Here is a 24,051-nt window from a genome sequence, read left to right on the forward strand (position 1 = left end):
CCATTGCATGAAGGTTAAGGTTTCTAACAGCAGATGGCGACACAAATGATGATGGCACCAACACCAACATGGCTAATATCAACTTTTTTCCTTTGATAAACAGACAGGCCTAAAATGCCACTGCAAGCAAAAACTGACATTAACCAATAGATAAAAGACGGGAAAACAATAATTTGAACACTAAGAGTGCTAATAACCATTAGTATCTGATATGTCAAATAAATGACTTTTTATAGCGAACCATAATTAATGTTTCCATTATATATGAAAACAAAATGGTCTGTCTGGCATAACGGTAATTGTCCATCTTGCTATATGGGTGAGAATTTTTCCAATGTTTCTCTTTATTCAATATTAGTACCAATAGAAGATCAATCAAACCTCATAAAAAAATAGTCTCCACCAGTTATTGACATGGTTTTTGCCAATGAAAGTTCTTGTTTTTTTATTGAATAACCCTTAGGGCAGATGCTGGTCAAGATTTGGTGTAAGAGGGGACACAAGTTTGGGGGTAGTAACCTTTGAGACCATAATATACAGGGGCATAGCTAGAGCCAATTTGATGTGTAGGCACAAAAGTTAGGGGGGTAGCTTGCAAATGGTGCATTTTGGCATGTAGCAAGAGGGAAAATAGCCTTAAAAAATTGAAAACAAAGACTTTCAGGTACTTTATCCAAATCAATTGATCAAAATTTTCATTTTTTTTTTTAAAAAGGCAATGAAAGGCTTATGAAAGGTTTTAACGTGGGTAGGAGTTTTGGCAAACAATAATTTTTAGCAAGCAGCCTGACAAACAACATTTGCAAATTGACTGATGACACCAAGATTATGACAACGACATCACAAAAGGTTCAAGTTTGCGATAACAAGGCCAACATCTTGACTAATGTCTTCTTAAGCCTTTTACCTATGGTATCTATGTATTTGCCCGTGGGACTGGAAGGCCCATTCATCTGCGGGACCCCGTTTGACATGTCGTCTGCCCGCTACACGCGCCTACACCCCGCCCTGAAAATACAACATAAACAGCTATGAAAATCAAATTATTACTATAACATTATCATCTTAACTTTTAAGCTTCATAAAATAAATACCATATTCACACATTTTCATAACATCCTTAAAACATAGGTGAAAAAAATAAATAAGCAATAAAATGCTTCTAGGCCTGAAACCCCCCAAAAATGTCAGTCAAGTACCTGAATGGGTTCATGCAGTCATGTAATAGTCGATTTAATATACATTTAAATCTGATCTGCTGTTCTCAGATTTCAAGTCAACACAATTGTAGATAGCAAAAAACCTAAACATCTACAAATATTTGACCAATTATCTCACAAGACAGGTGCAAGCTGTAGATAATTGGTGACTATCATAACTCTTTACAACGACAGCCATAAAATATGACCATAAATGTACCATCACACTTGTACCTTAGAGGTATGTCGGATTTCCCACTGTGAAAATTGTTTTATTGGATTGTTTACCACCCCGCGGTCATGACATTGAATATAATGGGACAGAGATGTATGCCTTTTTACACATGACCAAATAAAAACATCTAATAGTTAACCAGGTCAGTGACACATCAACATGAAACCTTTACATGTGAATTGAAAGACAAGAGCTCAATCGAGCAAACACAAACAATCTTGACTGATGTTGTGGATATATTTCAAACACAAGGCATAACTCAATAATTACTGATGCCAGAGTTAAAGGGACTGGACACCAGATGAAACCATTGCAAGAAAAAATGAAAATTGTACAAAATATTGATATCATTGTGTATAACGCATTGTATCTTACTTATACTGATGTATCACATTGCTTACAACACATCTATCCTACCCAGTTTTTTACGCAGTTTTTGCGTATTTTTCCCATTCGAAATTTATTGAGTTTGATCACCACGTAAATCCCTGTCAATTTAAAATTAGCGGTACAAGTATCTGCACTTATCATATGACTTTCACATGCTAAATATACACACTATAAACTAGGAATCTATTATGCATTATTTTTAAACAGGTAATCTCAGCTAAGACAGCGACAAAATATTCTTTTAATCAGCCTCATACTAGCTCATCTTTATGGTTCTAAGCATGTTTGTGGAAATAATGTGTTAGCTGATTTTGGGACCATCTGGTGTCTAGCCCCTTTAATGACTTTGCTATATACCAGGTTTTATTTGAATATCTTAAATGTTTTTTACAGCTATGCCAAGGTTGAAGATTTCGCATGCCAACACCGAAGCAGACACTGACATTAGCTCGAATTATTTTTCTTCGAAAACAGACATGCTAAGAATTAGTCTAGTGTATTTAAAAGTTTTACGATCTAAAATAATCCTTGAAAGTACACTGCACTCATAATATTTTCAAATGCATCTGCTGCAGAAACCGCACCACACTAAAAGATTGAGAATTTGATAAAGAAAAATGGGGTGCGATGTAACCCTTCACTAGGTTACAATGCACCAATACACATGAAATCGCTTATCATGGTCCTTGGTACACCACTGTCAGAGACTAGGAATCAAACCCACAACCTCATTTACACACAGGTGACTCTGAAGAGGCTGTCCTCTTGTATAATCCTGAAATATCCCCCTAATCTCACAGACTGACACAATTTGACTTAAAGCTAAAACAATATAAGCATTAACCTTGAAATCCAAACAGCAAAGACAAATATATATAGGCAGTTTATGCTAGGCTGCCATCTTTTCCTCAATTAATGTTTTTTATCATCATACCATGCATGTATATACTAGAGTCTAATGCACAACATGCTCTGATAATTATCTACAAATGCATAATGCCTAAGTGTACACATTAGAGTCTGCAATCCATGATGCCCTCAAAATTATCGAAATATGTTACAAGAGCCATTCCAACTGTGAATTGGTTTCTTTTATCTTGGTTATTATGTTCCATTAGCAAATAATACCACAAAACAGATTCTGGCTTATATCACTGTTGGCAAATACTTTGTAGGCATGGTTTATTTAACATGTATTGGCTATTTTTTGGAAATGACCTACAACCTTGGAATTGGGATTTTTGGGCATAGAATCGGAAATTATGTATCTGGAATATATATATTTATATATATACTCAAATACTCTTTTTTACCATTTACTTGTGGGGTTTTAAAACTTCAACACCAGTAGATTAAACTATTTCTGATTGGGAATTTCTATTCAACATTTATATTTTCTAATGTGCCACAGATAAAAATGGCTGGAAAAATAAGTTTAGGCCTGAGCACTGAAGAGTCGCGCAGGATGCCAACACTGGTCTATTGTTTCGCAGAAGGAATTCTCAATAAAAATTTAAGCCACAGTGGAGGGACTGAATGCACTTATATAATTATGCATATTATAGTTTTTGAACATTACTACCATGGTTCAAATGTGAAAAATAATCAGTGAAATTTACCAGTTTTCAAGTATTGACAATCTTGGAATACCAGTGTATTTATGATTACCACTCAAATTTAATGGTTTTCCACTAACATTTTCATTTCTGAAAGAATAAGTGAATTTTTCAAACATAATATCCTGTTACTTTTCATAAATGCTCAATGAAATTAATTTTACAAAAAACATAACATTATACGTTTATCAAAACGTGCAATCTAACATACATGGAAATTCAACACCGTCAGCTACGTTTTTGAGCAACAAATGTATCAATTAGGAATGAATTATCACCCAATAAGAGTCAAGTTTAGCGACTATTAAAGCGATCATTGCCGAACTTTAACTTCATTCTTGCTTCAGTAATTTTTTGTGCAATCGAGGGTAAGGATTAAATGAAAAGTGTCAAAATACTTTAAAATCAAAATACACAGTATTCCAGTTTTCGGAGAGTCTTCGAAACATGTTTTAGTCATCAACAATAGGGCATTTAAAAGGAGCTCTGTTTTTTCTTCCATACATTTTTGTACAATTATAAGTATTTAAATTTAACCACTTCAAAATTCAAGATCATATGAGGATGTTGTTGAATTAATATGACAAGCCATCTTGAAGTTCATGCTATAATTACATCATCACATAGGACATGCTTTTTCAGCACACAATACATAGTAACACTGATTGGCGGAAGTTCATAAGTGAAGTACCAATTGTAAAACAGAAGACTTTTAATAAGTGACGCCCTGTCACATTTGTTCACTTCAGATTTTCAGTCATTTATTGCTGTGGAAAAATATGTGTGAACTCAAAAATATTTCATGCTTCATAATTATCAAAGATAATTGAGGGTATGACCCATATTATAAACAGTAACAAAGTATTATCCTCCTTAATTGGCCCATGTCAGAAAGCGGGCTGGTATTGAATATTGGTCTGGATTAGATCTAAGGATGGTGTAGCTAATTGGATTTAGTAACAGACAATGCGAATGTCCGTCGGACAGTCGGACATGTCCGGTATATTTCCATTTTGACCGACGAAACAAAAGTTTTGGTCGGTCACAATGTCCGGTGAAAAACTAAAGTCAACACCGTTTAATTTTCGGAAAATTAACTTTCAGTTTCTAAATAAATGTTCAGAGTTATTTTCAACTATTATATCATGATTATTCAGCGTGTTAATCCGTGTATCACTATTTGTAAACCCCGTTTCGACATGTTTCCGTAAAAGCCGATAAAACGCGTAAGGTTCCGATTTCAGCTCGTACTCTAATACTTTTATTTTACGGAAATGATCGGAAATTACAAAATTCCGTATGTATTTATTTTCGGCGAAGTGGTTCCCGGCAATCGTGTTAATTTAAATATGATGAATAATATACCGAGCTGACTTTCTTTCCGCTCTGTTTAACATTACCAATAACAAGAACTCTACTTTCGTTTTTGCATAAATGTTGTGCCTGAGTTTGACTTGTAGTCCAATCGTTACATTTTATAACCGTACTGTACTGTATCTTTAATTTAAAGATGAATTAACAGAGTAAGATCTAGCTGTTCCATGGGTAGACAAACCAGATATGAGTTCTTTTTGGGAGGCAAGGGAAGAAAAAAATTATGACATTTATAAGATCCGAATATTGATTTTTTTACAAGATGTTTGGCTTTTTTGTAATTTATTATAGTACTGTAGGACAAATCTAACCAAAAAGATCTAAACCGGTTATAATGGGGAATTACAAAACTTAGTTAAAAAAAGAGGCTTAAAATCAAGGTTTAGGCTGATGTAACTGAATACTGTTTGTACATTGCGACAGGTTAAAATTTGGTGCGACAGGTAAACTTTCAGTGTTTACCTGTCGCTATGTCCTGTGAAGAAGAAAAAGTTTTCGCGTTGTCTGTAGTAACCAAGGTTGTTAATAACTGATCTAATGAGTGAATGAAGTCAATGATGTATGACCATAAGATTAACTTAAGTTTAATATTGAAGACCACCAGCCATGCATGTGAAGTTTGGAACATGTATCAACTGCCATCTTCTGAAGATTTTTTTTTATAAACATTGCAATTAGATTGTTCACACAGATTATTCCACAGCAATAGCTCAAGTCCAGAAGCTGTTTCAAACCTACAATTAGGAGAGGTTTCTCAGAACAATACTGTGTGTTGAACTAAACTACCCTTACAAGCAAATACTGTTGTTGACCTTCAAATTCTGTGAAATTAATATAAATCTCTTTGTTCACATTGGCAGATTAACTGATTCAAAGAATGATTTTGTAGATTAATGACATTACCATTAATCTTGCATGAGATTACTCACACTCAATTGTGCTTTAGATCTATCACAAATTTCACAAATATCCTGGTTACCACCTTAAGCGGTACAAAATACATATACTGAAATTAAGTACCACCTAAAAAATAGTTTACATGTTCACTTACAAGTAGTGTTTCGCAAAGTAAAATCTTTTTTTTCCACTGCGTCCCATCTTATGCATTTAGGGATTTTACCTGTTTTTTTCACCATTTTTTTTGCCTGCATCCTATCTATGCTAGCGTCCTATTTACAGTATAATACGCTAGCAACACTGCGCCAAGTAGTTTAGTTTCCATTGACCAAAACCGGAGAAAAGGAAGAATGGGTTGGTATTAAGTATAGTTGTCATGTTCATGAACAAGTAATGTTTCGCAAACGTGAAATAGTAATACTGCGCCTTATACAGACAAAACTTGATATGGTGAAGTCAATGGGACCTAGAAAGATACTCGAAATAATGAACATTCCGTATAACCGAAATGCAAAAAGTGTATAACTGAAACGACAAAATCGAAGTGTTCGACATTACCAGAACATCAAGATAATAAGAGTTTGAAATAGCAAGTTTCGACTGTATATAGTTCTTATTGACCAAGTGAGTATTAAATACACCACAGAGGTAAGCAAAGGAGGAATGGGATGGTTTAATCACTGGGTATCACATTTAAGTGAAATATATGAGATATGTTATCCCAATACACACATACAGGTATGCCAAGTATCTCTCACCTGGCTGAAATTACAGACCCATCCACTTTATAAATGGCCTAGTGGTAGTAGATATAATAAGTCTGAAACACATCCCAGTGGGTTAAGAGTTTATTTATTGTATGAAAATATCCAAGAAAATGTTGCCTGCACTCTTAAATACTAGATTATTCTGATTTCAAATCTGGGAATTATATCTTACTATTATTTCGTTGTTTAACAATGTAAATGGGAGCATTAATCCCTGAGTTTCTTGCCAGAGGCTGACATGACAAATTTCCTGCAAGCCAAATGATGCAATAAAACTGAATATGCAATAAAACTGAATATGACAAGAGGTTCAGAAGTGAAATCCATTAATAATGCTGCATGACATGCAGTATCTAGGTGTAGAAGTAATGCTTCAAAATATATATTCACTGGGCTGATATTCAAGGCTTAGTTAAAGTTAACAACATTGTTAACACAATCGTTGTTAATTTTTAAATAACCACTAGCTGCTATGGGAGTTAAATGGATACACCTGTGATATGCAGTATTTCTAAAAAGATTTGAGACAACTGTTTCAGCTTTCACCAAATATTTCATGTTTAAAATTAGCAACAATGTCGTTAATCACGTTGTTTACTTTAATAAAGTTCTGAACAATCTGCCCGATGTTCTGCAACAACTTACTAAGTCACATACAACAATACAAGGCTGCAAAGCCAATTTCCTAATATAATCAGACATTTAGTCTGAGAATTTAAGATTATGAATGTCAGACTAAATGGATTAGTTCAATTAATCATGGCCGTGTTCAAATATTTGGATTAAAGACTTGACTTCTAGACATTTAATAGGATTATCCACATAACCATGCATTATTCACCAAATCCATTCAAAGGTTCATTATAAGTGTTAAGTTCATTTTATAAGGAGTGGGGGCGCTACTTTGAATGTGCACCCCCTCTAGAAAAAAACATACATGGTTTATATGTCGGTGGTAAGGTGTTGTTGTTTTAGTTGTTGTTGTTGTTGTTTTTTTGGGGGGGGGGCAATTTTAAGTTTGAAAATGTTCATTCTAGTGTGTTCTATTCATATTTATTCACGAAAAATTGACAAAAAAAATATTTGTGGGAGACACACGCCAGGTGTTCCCCCGACCACCCCCTCCCAATCCGCTAGTGGGTACTTAATTTGTTTCAAGAATTACAAACTTAAAAACAGCACTGTCAGATGAGGAGTATATATAACTGTTGTACATGCTTGATAGATAACAACTCGTAAAACAAACCCCTTCTCAAATGGTACATACATGCCCACCATAAAACATCATAATTCTGCAGAATAAACAAGGTAGGATTGTGTGTCTGAGTATGAGAGAATAACCACATGTCAAGATCTACTTTCTCTATCTACTTCTTCATGTTTAAGGGTGCTTTTTTCTGGTTAAACAGAGTAAGGATTTATAAGCATTTTCTTAAGATAAAATAAATACAGATAAAACCTGAGCTCATGCAGAAATGAATATTTTTATGCATTTTATAGCAAACACATTTATTAACATTTACTTAAAGGTCATCCAAGTACAAAAGAAGCTTCACATGCACTGTAGACAATTCACTGAAAAGAGTTAAGTAAAATTGTTTCATGTCAAAATTGCAAAAAGATAATACTCTTAATCATGAGGTCATGGGTATGATCCTTAAGTCATTGGGCCCAAAAAATGGTTTGGTTAGGGTTACCTCCTTTTCAAAAACAGGTAGGGTACTGTAGGTAAGATTTCTTTCATTAGGCTTTTTGTAAGAACGTTATTGTCATCATTGGAAAATTGTTTAAAAATAATCGTCCTTATATTATGCACCAGTCAATTGTAACCACGCCCCATCGGTCTGGGGGGATACCGGGGTTAGCCAGGGAAATGGGCCCTGTTTTTACCTTTCAGGTGGCCCCTCAGTGCCGGGTGAATGTGGTGGTTTTGTCTTTGCGCCAAAAATACTTAAGAGTCTCTGGGGTGGGGGGGGGGCATTTGACCAGCAGTTTGTACCCGCAGGTTGGGGATCTTACCCGGGCTTGGCTGGACCGAAAGTCAAAGTCCCCGCTATTCCCCTTACCTGGGGAGGGCCATGGTTACAACTGACTGGTGCATAAAGCTTAAAAGGAATTAAAATACATCGCCTATTTTGTAGGTAGGGTCGTTACCCCAAAACCAAATGTACTTTTTTAGGCCTTGCCATTTACACAGACTGGGCAGTACTCTGCAAAGGTTAAAGGCATATTTCATAATTAAGACAGTCTGGATTCTTAAAGCATCTCAGTTTCTCAGAATCATTTCTCAGACATCTAATGCTCATGTTACAGTACTTTTGTCATTATTCCTGGCTCTTATCTCTCATCTGACCAATTTATTTCTGGCAAAGATAAAATCAATGTCCAGAAAAAGTTGGGTGTGTAACATAACAATCTTGCATGAATAAGCAACAGTCTGCAGATAAAATTTCTCAGGAAAAGACTACCTCCCTACACATAAACAAATATCCGTGTTTGACTTTGAATTCATGTCCAAACATCTAAAGATTGATATCTTCCTGTCACATGACAGCCCTTTCTTTACCTCACAAGCATTTTGAATTGTAAAAGCCTTTTCTTTAAGATGTTTAATCATGTTTTGAAATCAGAAGCTTTCATATATCCTTATTCTAAAGGGTTTAACTTAGCAGTTTACAAATGGTGCTGCACCCTGCCCTAAATTAGTTGGAGACAAGTACGAGCCACACCTCGCCTTTATAGAAAGAAATTATTAAGTCTGTCAAATAACAATTTTGTATTTATATTAATCTTGTACAATGTTTATAAATATATATACAAACTTAACATATTTGGCGGGGTTGAAGCCAAATATTACTACAATTAAATAATTCCCAACAGTTTCTGTCAAATTCATAATATAATGTTCAAGTTCTTCAAAGCCCAAAACAATGTTTGCCCTTTTCTCCCTCAAAACCCAGTGTCAAACTTAAAACCCTGCTAAAACACTAGTAAAGTTATAAATACATCATCAATAACTTATTATTCAAGCGACCAAAACTCAAATGATGATAAAGCAAAAAAACCTTTTACATGAATCGAGTTTGCTGCATCATTGATTTAACAAAAGACGTATATAAAAACATTTAAACTCACCTTGATAAAGTTAAACAAGTTAGGAGTTAAATCCTGGTCGTAAAAATCCAAAAACTACGATAATATCCGTTTAATCCAGGAATCTCCTTGTTTTAAACTTTCATACACATGTGCGTTAACCATACACTCGAATATGAATCATCGAAAAAGCAAACAATTTGTATTCCAAATTCAAGGTCATAAGTTTGATAACACACTTCACTTTATTCTAAAAAAAGACATACATCCAGCTTAAAAGTATTTTTTACCTGAACGTTAAGTTAACGTACCTGCTTACTATAATTACAAAATCTTATTTTCGTTTATTATCTGTACTGAAATGTAGTTTAAGCAGATATTAACATAGAGTACAAAACACTTGTTAGCTGATAAACAATGTTTTTAGACATTAAATAACACTTAAAATGAAATATTACTTTACTTTCTGAACAGATATATTGATCCACTCGCTGTGCGTTGTGCAGCAGGAAATAATTCCCATTAACCAATATACATGTAAAAACATCAATTTACGACCACATAAAATTGAGCAAATTAAAAGAAATTATAGCAGCTTTTCCACAGCCGAACAAAACACAGTGTCTGTACTTTAGTTTTTACTTTCAAGCAAAATTTGCTTTTAAGCAGTTTTTGCAACACTTAGACACACCGATCATCCGTTGTTTGAAAAACCACCGAAAAAAATCCAACCACAAAACGAAACTGAATTTAATTCATAAACCTTAGACGAACACTACAACACGTTGACAAGTGCTGTGACAGTGTGAGATAGACTGTGACACACATGGACACTGGTTTCCAGACTGGTTACACATGCAACATTCACCTCACATCTTGCTCACTGATTCCAACATAATCTGCATGTAGTAGCTCTCTCCTCATTAAAGTTGAGCCCAAGCCAGTCAAAAGGGCCATTTTTGAGGCGACATCAGGAGTAAAAAAAAAAAAAAAAAATCAAAAAAATCCACTTACCTGCCCGCCCCTTTTTTCCCTCTGGAATGATAGTGGAAACAAAGAACTTTTTTTAAACCTCACCAAGATTCCCATAGAAAAAGAAGGAGTATTCAATATGCAAGGCAGGAGGGGGATTACACCTTAACATGCACACCGAAAAATTGCAAGCTCAAACCCCAATTGGATTATGTTGTCCAAGTCTCCAATTATTGCTTATGATAGGTGTTCTAGGAATTTCTTCAATATTTCTCTGGTTTGGGCAACATTTGAGCAAAGTATAATACAACCACAATCAAAAGTACTTTGCCCTAACTAACAATAGGATAGCTATGACATCACCATGGCTTTTCTTTCCAGAAAACAACTTCAAAGAAATACATAATTATGTGGCAAGACTGTCTAGTAAAATAAACACCTTACAAAATAAAACCTTATCTTTTGGATGGAGGCAAAATTTAAATCATAAACCGTGTAGCAAAATATAAATTTAGAGCAAAAAAAAGTAGAACACTTTCAGTCTCATTATAGGAGGCGTTTTCCCTCAGCAAGTTCCGAGAAACTGTATCAGCTTCTGTATGGCTGATGACTAACCCAGACATGAAGAGGGAGATGCTGCTATCAATATTTCTCTCTCTCAGGTCTACAAATGTAGCTGTTTCTAATGATTGGAAAAACATGTACACTGTATTGAACCATGTAACTATTATATTGCCTAATGAAGAATTCATTACACAAGGGCTGCTCTTGTGAGAGACTTAGGGTTTCATCCAGGTTGTAGGATTATTTGAATGAGGTTTTAACACTTGTAAATAATTACACCTATGTAAGTTATGCTGCAATGAAATTAAATTATTACATAGACAAATGGCAATAAATTATTTCAGTCTGCACAAAATACACAAGCTTGAAGATCATTAGATTGCTTTTGGCCCGCACAAAGTCTATTGTGTACTTTTATTGTATTATCAGTGTTCTGCCAAGGATTGAAAAAGATGGGGCCGAATGGCCCAGCAGTCATAAAAATTAGGGGCCATTTTCAAAAGTGAAGGGCCATGACCTTCTCCAGGGGAAAAATGAAAACTTTTAAATGAAAGTGTTTTATTTAACCATTATATACATGATGTAACATCCACATGACATCAGTATTCTCAAATATTGGACAGATTGATTTAACATTTAGAAAAAAACTATAAACATGGCACAAATGAGACACAATGATATATGTTAAGAACAGTTTTACATGTCAATGTGTTGTTATGCTTTATCAGGGATGTGATTGACCTGGCAGCTGGAGGGCACTTTTGGGGTCAAAAGCACACTGCCGTAGAAGAAAGACTGGCCCAAAAGCACACTAGTAACTTTTTGAATCAGGTAAAAAAAAAAATCTTTTTATTTACTTTTTTTTGGGGGGGGGGGGAGGGGGGGGGGGGGGTCCTTTGGGCCATTAGATCCGCGGAAAATCACATCCCTAAATTATAACCCTCCCCAGCCAGGAACATTTTCCTCTGTTTTGCATTCCTCTAATGCACCAGGGCCTAATTGAAATTGAATTTGTTTATATCTCCCCCATCTAATTTGAGTTGTTTTCTTTTTCTCAGCCATGATAATAACATTGAATTTGGTAAAAAAAAATATACTACCCCTTGCGGTTGGATAGTTACACGTATAAGGACCAATGAAAATCGTTGTTTTATTGAATGAATGCTGTGCTGTAAAAGTTCTGAAAAAGAAATCGATTAAGTCAAAACGGCTTTTTAAAAATCGATTAAGTCAAAACGGCTTTTCGAAAAACGGGCGCGCCGATCGGCCCGTCTACAGGTATTTCGTTGCGCCATCCCGATTTTTTACGCGCCAATGACGCAAGGGCGCGTCCTTGGCAGAACACTGGTATTATATATCACAAAACTGGCTGGGCAATCCTTTCAGCCCTAGAATTAATTAATTCATAAATATAGGCGAAAATGCCTTGCATCAAAAATCATTTTCTGCAAATTGAATTATTACCGACAAGGCCAATTAACAGGATTTTTTTTTTAAGATTATGGTAGAGAGAGGAATTAACAATAAAAGCCACTTTTATTTTTAACTTTCATTCTGGGAAAATTTCAAGCAAAATAACGAACATCATGATCATTAAAACTAAATATAATAACTTTGTAACTTTTTCATCCCTTATAATAAATACCAAGAGTCAAAACTAGAAAAATACTTTTCTCTGATTAACATAAATGATCAGGCGTAAAAAGAAAGTACAGGTAATGTTCGTGTACACCCTAATCGTCCTGGTACCTTTTGTTCTGTTAAACAATACATCCATGTCAAAATACTATCTAGCTTCTTGAAATCACCTGCATAACTTTTTTTTATCCTGTTGCACGCCCAAATTTCCCCCATTGTTCTTTTTAATTAATGGCAAAATGATCACAGTAATTATGTGCTTGAACTGTATACTGAACAATGACAACAACTTGGTTGCAAGGTTTCTAGGACCAACAATGTCGGGCTTCAGTATTTAATAATTTAATTTCATATATTTAAATCATAACATTATTTTTTTTTTATAATGTTTCCAAAGTTCTGAAAGCACTACTTAAGTTGAAGGGAGAAATTTCCACGGCCAATCATTAAAGGCCTTACAAACAATCACCTTAGGCGCTATTGATTAATTTAATGTAGAAAGTGTCCATATAAGTTTGAAAAAAATATTTGTCATTTAAAACTCTATTTGCCTAGAAACCCTTAAGTCTTTCTTAATAGAAAACAATAAAGGCTTTATATTGGCAGCAGCTTAAAAAAATAAATGAAATATATCACATTTTATGATTTATTTTTATTTTAATTTTCTAACAATCAGACATAATTATGCTCCCATTAAACAAATATTTAAAAACTCTGGCCCGCATTATGCTCATTTTCATTTTGGAAGACTTTATAATTTACAAGTGTATAATCCAGTCTGAGCCAGCCTAAATAAAAAAACAATCCAAACTCAATATTTTAACATTAAAAACAAATTATTAATAACACTTCCTCAGGCAAGCGACTTTTGATTTTCAATTACAAATTTACAAAGCTCCAACCTTCAAAAGAACGAACTGAATGCAATTACATTCCTATGTTTATAATTATACCTGCTTTTGTCAATTAAAAACCAACATGAAAAAAACTCCCCTTGAAATCCATTAAACTCATACAGTCTTCCATCTGGTATGCTCTGTCTATTAAAGTATTGATCACAGGACATGTACATTGTTGACAAAGCCCACTGATTAACGATGATTTATAACCCCCCACCACTTCAACATGGGTGTAAAATCCAGATAAAAATGCTGGTTGCTTGTCAATTCATTATGCTGACAAAGTTTTCATGAAGTGGGTGCAGACTTTGGCAGTCAAATACAAGGACAAACTTTATTGACCTGAAGTAAGGTCGAAAACACTTTAAATACTTCAACTGATGTCAAGTACAAACTTAAACCATTGTTTTCCTCCTTTTCACATTGTTCAATACAATTTCAAAATCTAGAAAGTGGTCTAGTCTTCATTTAATATGTATTGAAGATGCAACGGAAATCACAGGAACAGCCCATGAGCAGCCAATGCATTTACACTGGCCTTGTGCTAAACAAGGCCAAACAAACAAAGAGTAACACACAGCTTCACAAGACAACAAACCTTTGACCTTCACCGTGAGAGAGACACACATCTTCATAAGACAACAAACCTTTGACCTTCACAGTTAGAGAGACACACATCTTCATAAGACAACAAACCCTTGACCTTCACCGTGAGAGAGACACATAGCTTCATAAGACAACAAACCTTTGACCTTCACAGTGAGAGAGACACATAGCTTCATAAGACAAAAAACCTTTGACCTTCACCGTGAGAGAGACACATAGCTTCACAAGACAACAAACCTTTGACCTTCACCGTGAGAGAGACACATAGCTTTATAAGACAACAAACCTTTGACCTTCACCGTGAGAGAGACACACAGCTACATAAGACAACAAACCTTTGACCTTCACCGTGAGAGAGACACACAGCTTCATAAGACAACAAACCTTTGACCTTCACAGTGAGAGACACACAGCTTCATAAGACAATTAACCTTTGACCTTCACAATGAGAGACACACATTGCTTCATAAGACAACAAACCTTTGACCTTCACAGTGAGAGAGACACATAGCTTCATAAGACAACAAACCTTTGACCTTCACAGTGAGAGACACACAGCTTCATAAGACAACAAACATTTGACCTTCACAGTGAGAGAGACACACACCTTCACGAGACAACAAACCTTTGACCTTCATAGTGTGAGACACACAGCTTCACAAGACAACAAACCTTTGACCTTCACAGTGAGAGAGACATACAGCTTCACAAGACAACAAACCTTTGACCTTCACAGTGAGAGACACACAGCTTCATAAGACAACAAACCTTTGACCTTTTCAGTGAGAGAGTCGCACAGCTTCATAAGCCACCAAACCTTTGACCTTCACAGTGAGAGAGACACATAGCTTCATAAGACAACAAACCTTTGACCTTCACAGTGAGAGACACACAGCTTCATAAGACAACAAACATTTGACCTTCACAGTGAGAGAGACACACACCTTCACGAGACAACAAACCTTTGACCTTCATAGTGTGAGACACACAGCTTCACAAGACAACAAACCTTTGACCTTCACAGTGAGAGAGACATACAGCTTCACAAGACAACAAACCTTTGACCTTCACAGTGAGAGACACACAGCTTCATAAGACAACAAACCTTTGACCTTTTCAGTGAGAGAGTCGCACAGCTTCATAAGCCACCAAACCTTTGACCTTCACAGTGAGAGAGACACAATTTCACAAGACAACAAACTGTTTACCAAACTGTTGACTTTCACATTGGCACAGGCACACAACTTCACAAGACAACAAACCTACGACCATCACAGTGACAGGGGCACACAACTTTACAAGACAGTTACCTTTGACCTTCTCATAAGTCAGACACACAACTTCATAAGACAGCAAACTCTTAAACTATCTGTGAGAGAGACACACAACTTTACAAGACAACAAACCTATGACCTTTACAGTAAGCCTATTTCAACTCTCAGTTGATGAATTTTGTCTGAGCAGAATACAAAAAGTAGACAAAAAATAAAAATGTAGAAGATAAGGCACGGTTTCCTGGAAATTGACATGTACCTGCATTCAACATAAAGACATAAGTTACAATTATCCAGAGAAACATAACAATTACTTACATCATAATGAAAAGACAACAGTATTACATCAACACCAGAACTGCTGTTCCTGTAGGTAGGTCATATCACTTACTTCTGAGAGAAATAATTAAAAACAGGGCAAGGTAACTCTGAAAAAGCTGGGAGGTTATTATATAATCCACAATACACCAAAGACTCGAATTCTGTAAATATTTAAAAACAAAATATCGAAGCTGCAAGCCAATATTGAGAGTGGAATGCAGTGTGCGGAAACTAAAAATTTGGCATTATTTTGTTTGCAGGCTTTAAAAATTGTTAAACATTATTTGCCACACAAGACTGGGGTAAAAATTGAAGCAGTCGTCAGTATGCACAGGGGAGAGGCGTTACACCCCCAACCATTAAACTGCCTGGTAAGCAGCCAGCCCCACCCACTTACCTCACAAAAAAGAATTGCAGTGTATACATATACATTATTGTATCAAATATTGATTGGACAAGAGGCCAGTCTATAGCTACCTTTCGCCAGGTGAGGTGATTAAAATGCAATTTGGTAAGACCTCTTGTAAAAATGAAGACCCCCTCCCCTGAAAAATATGTACATTATGATAAATGTTCTGGGTTTTTTGGAAATTTACTGCAATTTATTAATATCCCAAAATATGTAAGCCTTTTCCTGGGAAAATCTTAATAAAATGTACAGGCTTTTTTTCATGCACAACTCTCGACTTTAACAAAGTTCAGCGAAAAACACTTCTTCAAATTTGAAATCTTGAACAACAAGAGGCCAACAAATAATTATGACAAAATGAAAAGATTTTTAAGTTACTTCATATTCCATTACAATTGAGGTAACTCCTTAGACATTTATGGCAATCTGACCTTCATATCTGTTAAACAATATTGTTCAAGTTAAAAATCAGAGCAAACCTGAGGTATACATAGAAAAAATAACAACATTGTTACAATAATTAACAGAGTATATAATACACCCATGAATGCAAGACTTGCCTGCCTGGTATCTTGGAATGTTTTCACCAGCTGGCCCAAGATGCCTACCTTTCCATGTAGAAGATCAATGTTAGGATTAGCATGTGAACTATGCTGATATAAGCAAGATATGGTGTTAGCCAGGCTGATATGCTGATAGTCAATGGCTCCATCAGAAATGCCTGTACTACACATTATTGAGTTATATTGTTCTACCAGTTGGTCAAGCCTCCAGAATCTGGCATTTAATAGTTCAATTCTCACACAAAAATGAAGAGCAGTTTCCCATCATCAGGATTCCTAGAAGTGATTCTTTCACTGATGCAAAAGGTTTTATTTATGAAAAATACCCCAGGTCAAATTAAAGGGTTACAAAGCCTTTCCCTAGAAAATTAATAGCTGGACTTGTTCAAAACTTGAGTATTTACACAGCTGGGCATGGGACAATTTCACTTCAAAGAAGTTATATATTAATACCCCACCTCTTTCAGACTATTTTGACTGGTAACTGTTTTTTTTCATGTGTTTTCTTCTCATGAAGTGCATCGGTCAAAATAAGCACAAGCCCAAAGTATTGCACTGGTAAAATCTTAATACTTTCCACTTTCCATCCCAGGCTTGACCAATTCTTGATTTTAAATAGCCAGGCTTGTTGATTTTCTTATTGCAAGCACTGCTTGTTCATCCAAATGTCTTTTTTAAATGAGTGCAGTGGTCGAAATAAGCACAATCCCAATTTAAGCCCATTTCTGGTAAAATACTTTCAAAACTTGCTTAAATTGAAATGTATTAAGCAGGGCTTTATGTGCCAAGCACTAGAAGAATGAGAATTCAGGCTCGTAGAAATCTGCTCAATGTTTAATTTTGATGACGTTGATGAAGAATCAGACAGTCAAATAAAATAAGCTAGTTGATTAAACACTGGTCTATTATTTTTTAATAAATATCAATCATGCAGTTCAAATCAAATTTAAATGTTTTAGAAACCAAGCAGTGCATGAACAAATGACTTAGAGTATTGTAAACAATTGTATACATGTTGTATTTACAACCTACATCAGGAATTCCGATCAAATTAAAAACTGAATTCAAGATAAAACATCAAGCAATGACCTTAACATACCCGACACATTGCACGATATGTCAAGAGGATTGCTTTAAGAATGTAGAAAAAAATAAGAAAGAGTATTTTAATGGTTAATGTATTAAAACTAACAGTTCATTGTATTTGGTTTATGTATTAAAACCAACAAGTAAAGAAGATAAATTTGAGGTAACCAGCCATAATCTTTAAGCCTAGCATCGTTATAATGTCACCTCACAGTTGGAATTCCTAGCCTTGTGACTCGCCTGTCAAGATTTAATCATAGCTTCAACAGGGGGTACCATTATGTATCAGTTAATGCTGACTGGGTGCGAAATGGTTGTAGCTTTTTTTAAAACTAAAAGTCAGAGAGTTTATAGCTGTTGAATTAAAAAAGGTTGACTTATTGTTTGTGGTTTGTTTATAACAAACATATCCTAGCCAGGTTACTTAACTAACATACACCTAAATCTTAATATCTTTTGGAGAAATTCACAGACAGGAACTTGGTCCTCCTGTACTGGATTCCAGCATCAGGGATGTGATTGACCTGGCAGCTGAAGGGCTGATAGGTATTGGGGGCACCAACTGGGGTCAAAGGGGGTAAAGCACAATGCAGCAGAACAAGCAAAATTGACTTTTTAGAAGCCCTTTTGAGAGCTCTCCTGACGTCAAATTTGAAGCAAATTGGAGTGTCAATGCTTACAACAAATAAAGTAAGAAACAAATGCAGCCAGTTTACTTTTTTCTAATCACTTTTACTCTTCTTTTTTCATTTTGATTTATTTTTTGGTTCCTTACAGGAGCCCTTAGATCGGCTGGAAATCCGCAGACAAATCATATCCCTGTGTCTAATGACAGCCAGACAGGCCAGATTGAACAGCTGGGTCAACTACTTAAAAAACAAGTTATATCCCTGTGGCTATACATCTGGAATAAACTGCCAGCTACAATGATGCCACTTACACTCCAAGGATTCCAAGTTGCACTGAGCTTCAATGTAGAACAGAGAGGCCTTCATCTGACAAACATTGGTGTGAGCATCATGCATGTATGAAAAAGTACATAGTTATTAAATGTATTACACTTTTTAATATCAGTATCATTTGGGGTCCGATGGCTGTCAAATCTCTTCAACATGACTACTGACCTTCATTTGGAAGAAGAAAAGTGTGAGATGGACTACATGGATCCCATTAACCTTTTAAAACTGAAAAGAATTTTCAATTTGTCCCATTCATTTTGAAAAACATCTTGGGACATTAAAATCAACAGACTTAAGCCAATGACAAGAAGAAAACTTCATGCAGCCATCAACTAACACTTGCTTAGCTTCGCAGGCACTGTAAGCCTGTGTCTTAACATCATTTCAAAAAATGAAAATGATTTTTGGTCTAGCTTAAAGCCCTTGGCAAGGGATTATTTTACTGATCAAGATCTAAAGCTTCCTTGCTATTAAATTTTAAGAAAACATTTGTGGTTGACAACTTTATCACCCCAGGATAGATGTTTTATTAAAACATTGTATCATTTACAAATTGTGTACTTTTTGCTTTGACTAAAGATTCAAATTTCCTCATCTTTCTCGTTAACAAAAATATTTCAACACAACAATATCAACTTTTAGAACAGAATGAAATACCATATAAATTTACGCTAGGAATTCAGGTTTGTATCTTTTACATGTGCAATAGAACGTACGAGATGATGTACTATACATATCAATGTTGCACGATGATGTTCGGTTTTATCTCACTGTCATATAATTTGAATCATGCTTTATTCTGACATTAATATCCTTGAAATAAAAAATTGTATGAAGGTTGTCCTGTGGTTGGCTTACTCATCTCTCACCAAGACGACCCCAGTTCGATTCCCAGTATGGGCGCATGTGAGTTTGGTCAGTGGTCACTAAGCAGGACAAGTGGGTTACGTCTCTGGGTACATCGGTTTCCCCCACAACACAAGACCACACCCTCATGCAACATCGTGCCAATGAGAGTGTATTAGTAAAGTTATCATAACTTCCTTCACTATTATGTTAAATAAATAATGTTTCGAGTAAATGAAAAACATAATCAGCTATAAATTTAATAGTCTATATGCATGATAGATGATTCCTTTAAATTGAGTTTTATCAAAGGTGTTACTGACTTACCTGTGTATTGTGACGTTTATCCCACAATTCTTTAACAATAAATCCACAATTTCTCCAAGAATTCAAGAGTACTGTTAGAATTGCACACAGTGAGTGTGTGATAAGGATAAAGATGATTTTTTACAAAAGTTGCAAAAAAAAGCACATTTTAACAACAATGGTTTTGTGTGTTTATATCAGGTATTAAATATTATTATTTTCATAAAACATCCCTTCAATTTAACATACATCAGTTGTTTAATAACAATTCTGTCACAATTAGTCAAAATAGAAAACTTACCAGATGCCTGGCATAAAACTTAAAAGACAAAATAATTTTAATGTTTATTTAAGCTAACTCCTTACTAAAGAAATTCAATAAATTAGTCCAATACAGCTAGACTATTTTTATTTTCCAAACCCATCTATTCACACTGTCACATAAACATTACACAGCAAAGTTTGCCAGATGCATTAAGCGGAAAAATCAAAGAAAAACATCTTCTAAAATGTGACAAAACTAACAATCCAATATTATCATGTCCCGTGCAGTGAACTGAGCTAACCTGATGTTCTATCATTCAGAAGACTGTCAACACAAGCCTAAGGTTACATACTGATTAATCGACTGTATAAATTGTTTCCCAATAAACCGCTACAAAATGCAACAAAGATCTATACTTACTCGCTCATTTAATTCAATTTGAAACACAATAAAATTATATTTAAACGATCTTGACCGTTATGCTTCTTTGACCTGAATTGACAGACATTCTTAAGCAGACATATAAATGGTAGACTCAATGTTTTCTTTGAACAAAATTATGCAATAACAATAGCATAGGACCAAATTAATGGTGACACTATTTACCATAAATATTTTAGGTCTGTTCACAATTATTGAGAGGTCCAGTGACAGTTTTCAGAGGATTTTTTCTTTTTTTTAGCTTAATTTTATATTTTAGATTGATTCTGATGGTGGGGCCAATCATTTACTTTTATTTAAATATAAACACAAACATATATAGTTAACTGAAAAGTTATTGATGATTCTTAAGTGATAATGAGATTGCAGAAAATGAAAATGCTGTATAACAGGACAGGAAAATGTACTATGCAGCTTGATATACATGTTTCACAATGAGATGGGTATAATTATGCTTAATTTAAGATGAAGTGTAAACAGATTGTCTTGAACCTTGGCACCCAGGTTTCAGTCAGTGTGTCAAAGATGTTGTATGATATCAGACTCTAGCTGCAGAAGTGATTGGAAATCAATAAGGATCTATGAGATAATATCTCTATGTCTGGCTCTAGATTGATGGTAGAATTAACATGAATCCAAATCCATTGTAACATGAAACATTTTACCGAATTTTCGATACATAGCATGCAGTTATTCTCCCTAGAATATGATTAAATGTATTATTTATTGCCTGCATACTGTAGATCAAATTAATGGACTTGGCATTTTTCCCCGTGTACATTTTGTACACAACAAAGTAATATTTAACAAGAGTCTTTATCCAAAATTTTCCCTGCGTATTATCTAACCTAGCACATTGCAATATCTACAGTAAGATTTGGTAACTTCTAGGACTGGTCGGCATTCCATGTTCAAGACTTGCTCAGAGTAATTGATTATCAATATATACATAGATTTACACATACATATTTTTTGATTATTTAATTATATATGATACAGCTAAGCATTGCAGCCAGAAATATTCCAATACTGATTGATGAGATCAATACAAGATGCATGCTCTCACATTGCAGATAATTACTATGAGAAAACATTTCATTTTATATGCAAGGAACCTGGCCCGAGGCTGTTACTATTGGTAGCAATTAGTTTACAACAACTTTCATTGATTGTTGACTCCAACATTTTATGCTTACTAAAACTATGTGAGGATTCTTTATATGATTGCATTATTAAAGAGTTAAGATGATAAGGTATTAGAATATTACCAAATTGACATGCTCAGGGTTGTACCCAGGCCATTTTAGCATACTCTTAGTCTTACTGGGCATCCACTTTTCAAAATCTGATATTCCATATACAATCTCTTTGTGTAAATCACTGGTGATGTATTCATTATGAAATTAGAAGTGACTGACTCAAATAAAAAAATCTCTGATTTACAGACCAATCTTGTGAGATCTGTAGTGGACAATCAGCTGCCCAGTAAGCTCAGTACTTATAGCTCTGTGATATCATTTGTGGGTATGACCCCAAACTGCCAGTCTAACTTTCCTTGGGTCATGAGTAAATGAACTAGCTGCAATGGTAGAACAGAGAGAAGTGTCATGTGCATGGATAAGAAGCAGTTGCCAGTAGATAGAACTATGTGCTTGTGAACTGGCAGCTTCGGGTTCAAGCCCTGCACACTTTTCTTCCAAGGCTTACTTTCCTGGTGTCAAGAGCACCTTGATAAACCTTCATGATTAATGAGTTGTATAGTGTTCATGGCTAAAAAATCAGCTGCCCACTTATCTCACTCAAAGAGCTCTGCGCTTATGTTCCAGCAGGAATGGCCCAAGCACTGCCAGGATCATTGTCAGGCATATCAGATACTGTGTTGTCTGATGACAGACAATACATGAACATTGTGTTAAAATGCAGCATTTAAAAAAAGTGAACCATCAAAACAATCGGCAATCTCGTAATGCAACAAATTGTTCGTCAGAGTTCCCAGAATATTACCCCACCCACTAAATACAAACAGAAAAGTCAAAAATTAGTTTACAATACAAGGTAAAATTTTAGGCAAACATAGCTAAGCAGTGGGAAAACACCAATAGTACATGGATAAACTGATCATCCTTAAATAATTCGATCATCAGAAGTAGTAACAACCGTGAAATTGTAGTTGCAAATCGAAAATTAGCCACTTCCTATCAAACTCAGCGCGTGCATAAATTTACACTCGGTGCCTTTCGCCGGTTATCCACTCAACACAGCGTCTAATTAATCACGATTCATGCGTTATTCTCTAATCTGAAAACATTTTTTTATAGTTATTGGAAATAAAATGAAAGTAAATTACCTGGTATTTAAGTAAAAACCTGCAAACTAGTAATCCAAACGAACCGCAAGTTTGACCCAGTTCTCGAGCACAACTCTATGCAAATGAGATGATACACACTTCCAAAAATAGATAGTCTGGCTGTTCCGCTTTGCGAATTTACAATATAAATATTCGATAAGACTCATTTCGATGTTAAAAAACATGATTCTTTTAATAACATTATGTATTCAACTGTTTAAAAATGTTTTAAAATCAAAATGTTAACATTACTTTTGAGTAATTATAATGCATTCGGTGTACATACAACCTTATTGAATGAATTATCAAAAAGGGGCGCAAGTATGTAAAACGCAGAATGCAGATTAACTAAATTGTCTCCCTTGGTATTTCACATATTGTAAAGGTTATTTAACACTAAATCACGTTTGAATAGCCTCCAGTGCTTAAAACTGTTTTGTTGACAGGCTATTTTCACGCTGTCAGAGCGATGATTGACAACCAAAGCCATTCTGCAGTATATAACCTTAACATTTAGCCATATTTACTTCCAAAAGTAATGAGCAGTACAGTACAGTATAGAAAAAAAGAATCTTTGTGTTAAAACAGATACTTCTTTTACCAAAAAGGCTTTTTATACCCCCACCCCTTTGGATGGAGAACGTAATTTGGTGCAAATATTAAGTGAGAAAAATGTTTTCTTTGCTTATAAAGTGAAATGTTTTCTCATGAATTTATCAGAAAAAATACCGACCCAGACCAGGTACAAACTTTTGCCTGGTAAGTGGACTTTTTTGTCCAGTTAGTGGCGAATAGCACATTTTCCAATCGGCATCTTAATAAGTTTGATAGCATAACTGTAAAGGTAAAAGCGTTATTGAACATATTGTGGATTGAGATGCAATGATTACAAATGAGCGTGTTGATTTTATCCACAAGTTCATGTATGTTCTGCGCAAATTTGGCATTCTGTGCATGCTGTAACTGCTTGCATTTATATTCCTA

General features: G+C 35.0%; 1 protein-coding gene across 16 annotated transcripts in view; it reads right to left on the reverse strand.

The window, feature by feature from the left end:
• The window catches only part of LOC128210286 (alpha-adducin-like), a 71,193-nt gene extending 48,018 nt beyond the window's left edge, over positions 1 to 23,175 (reverse strand). For 6 of the 16 annotated variants that reach the window (XM_052914535.1, XM_052914532.1, XM_052914538.1 and 3 more), the window contains exons 1-2: positions 9,614 to 10,453; positions 908 to 1,008 (exon numbers count right to left, since the gene is read on the reverse strand). In XM_052914535.1, the coding sequence (XP_052770495.1) occupies positions 908 to 974 (67 nt within the window). In that variant the 5' untranslated portion in view covers positions 975 to 1,008; positions 9,614 to 10,453. Of the gene's footprint in view, positions 1 to 907; positions 1,009 to 9,613; positions 10,455 to 20,035; positions 20,209 to 22,877; positions 22,962 to 23,067 lie in introns of those variants that run through there. The other 10 variants (XM_052914540.1, XM_052914539.1, XM_052914541.1 and 7 more) reach the window with 7 other exon arrangements.
• Positions 23,176 to 24,051: the final 876 nt, after the last annotated feature.

This window comes from Mya arenaria, chromosome 12, assembly GCF_026914265.1.
Source record: "Mya arenaria isolate MELC-2E11 chromosome 12, ASM2691426v1".
In the NCBI taxonomy this organism is placed as follows: Eukaryota; Metazoa; Mollusca; class Bivalvia; order Myida; family Myidae; genus Mya; species Mya arenaria.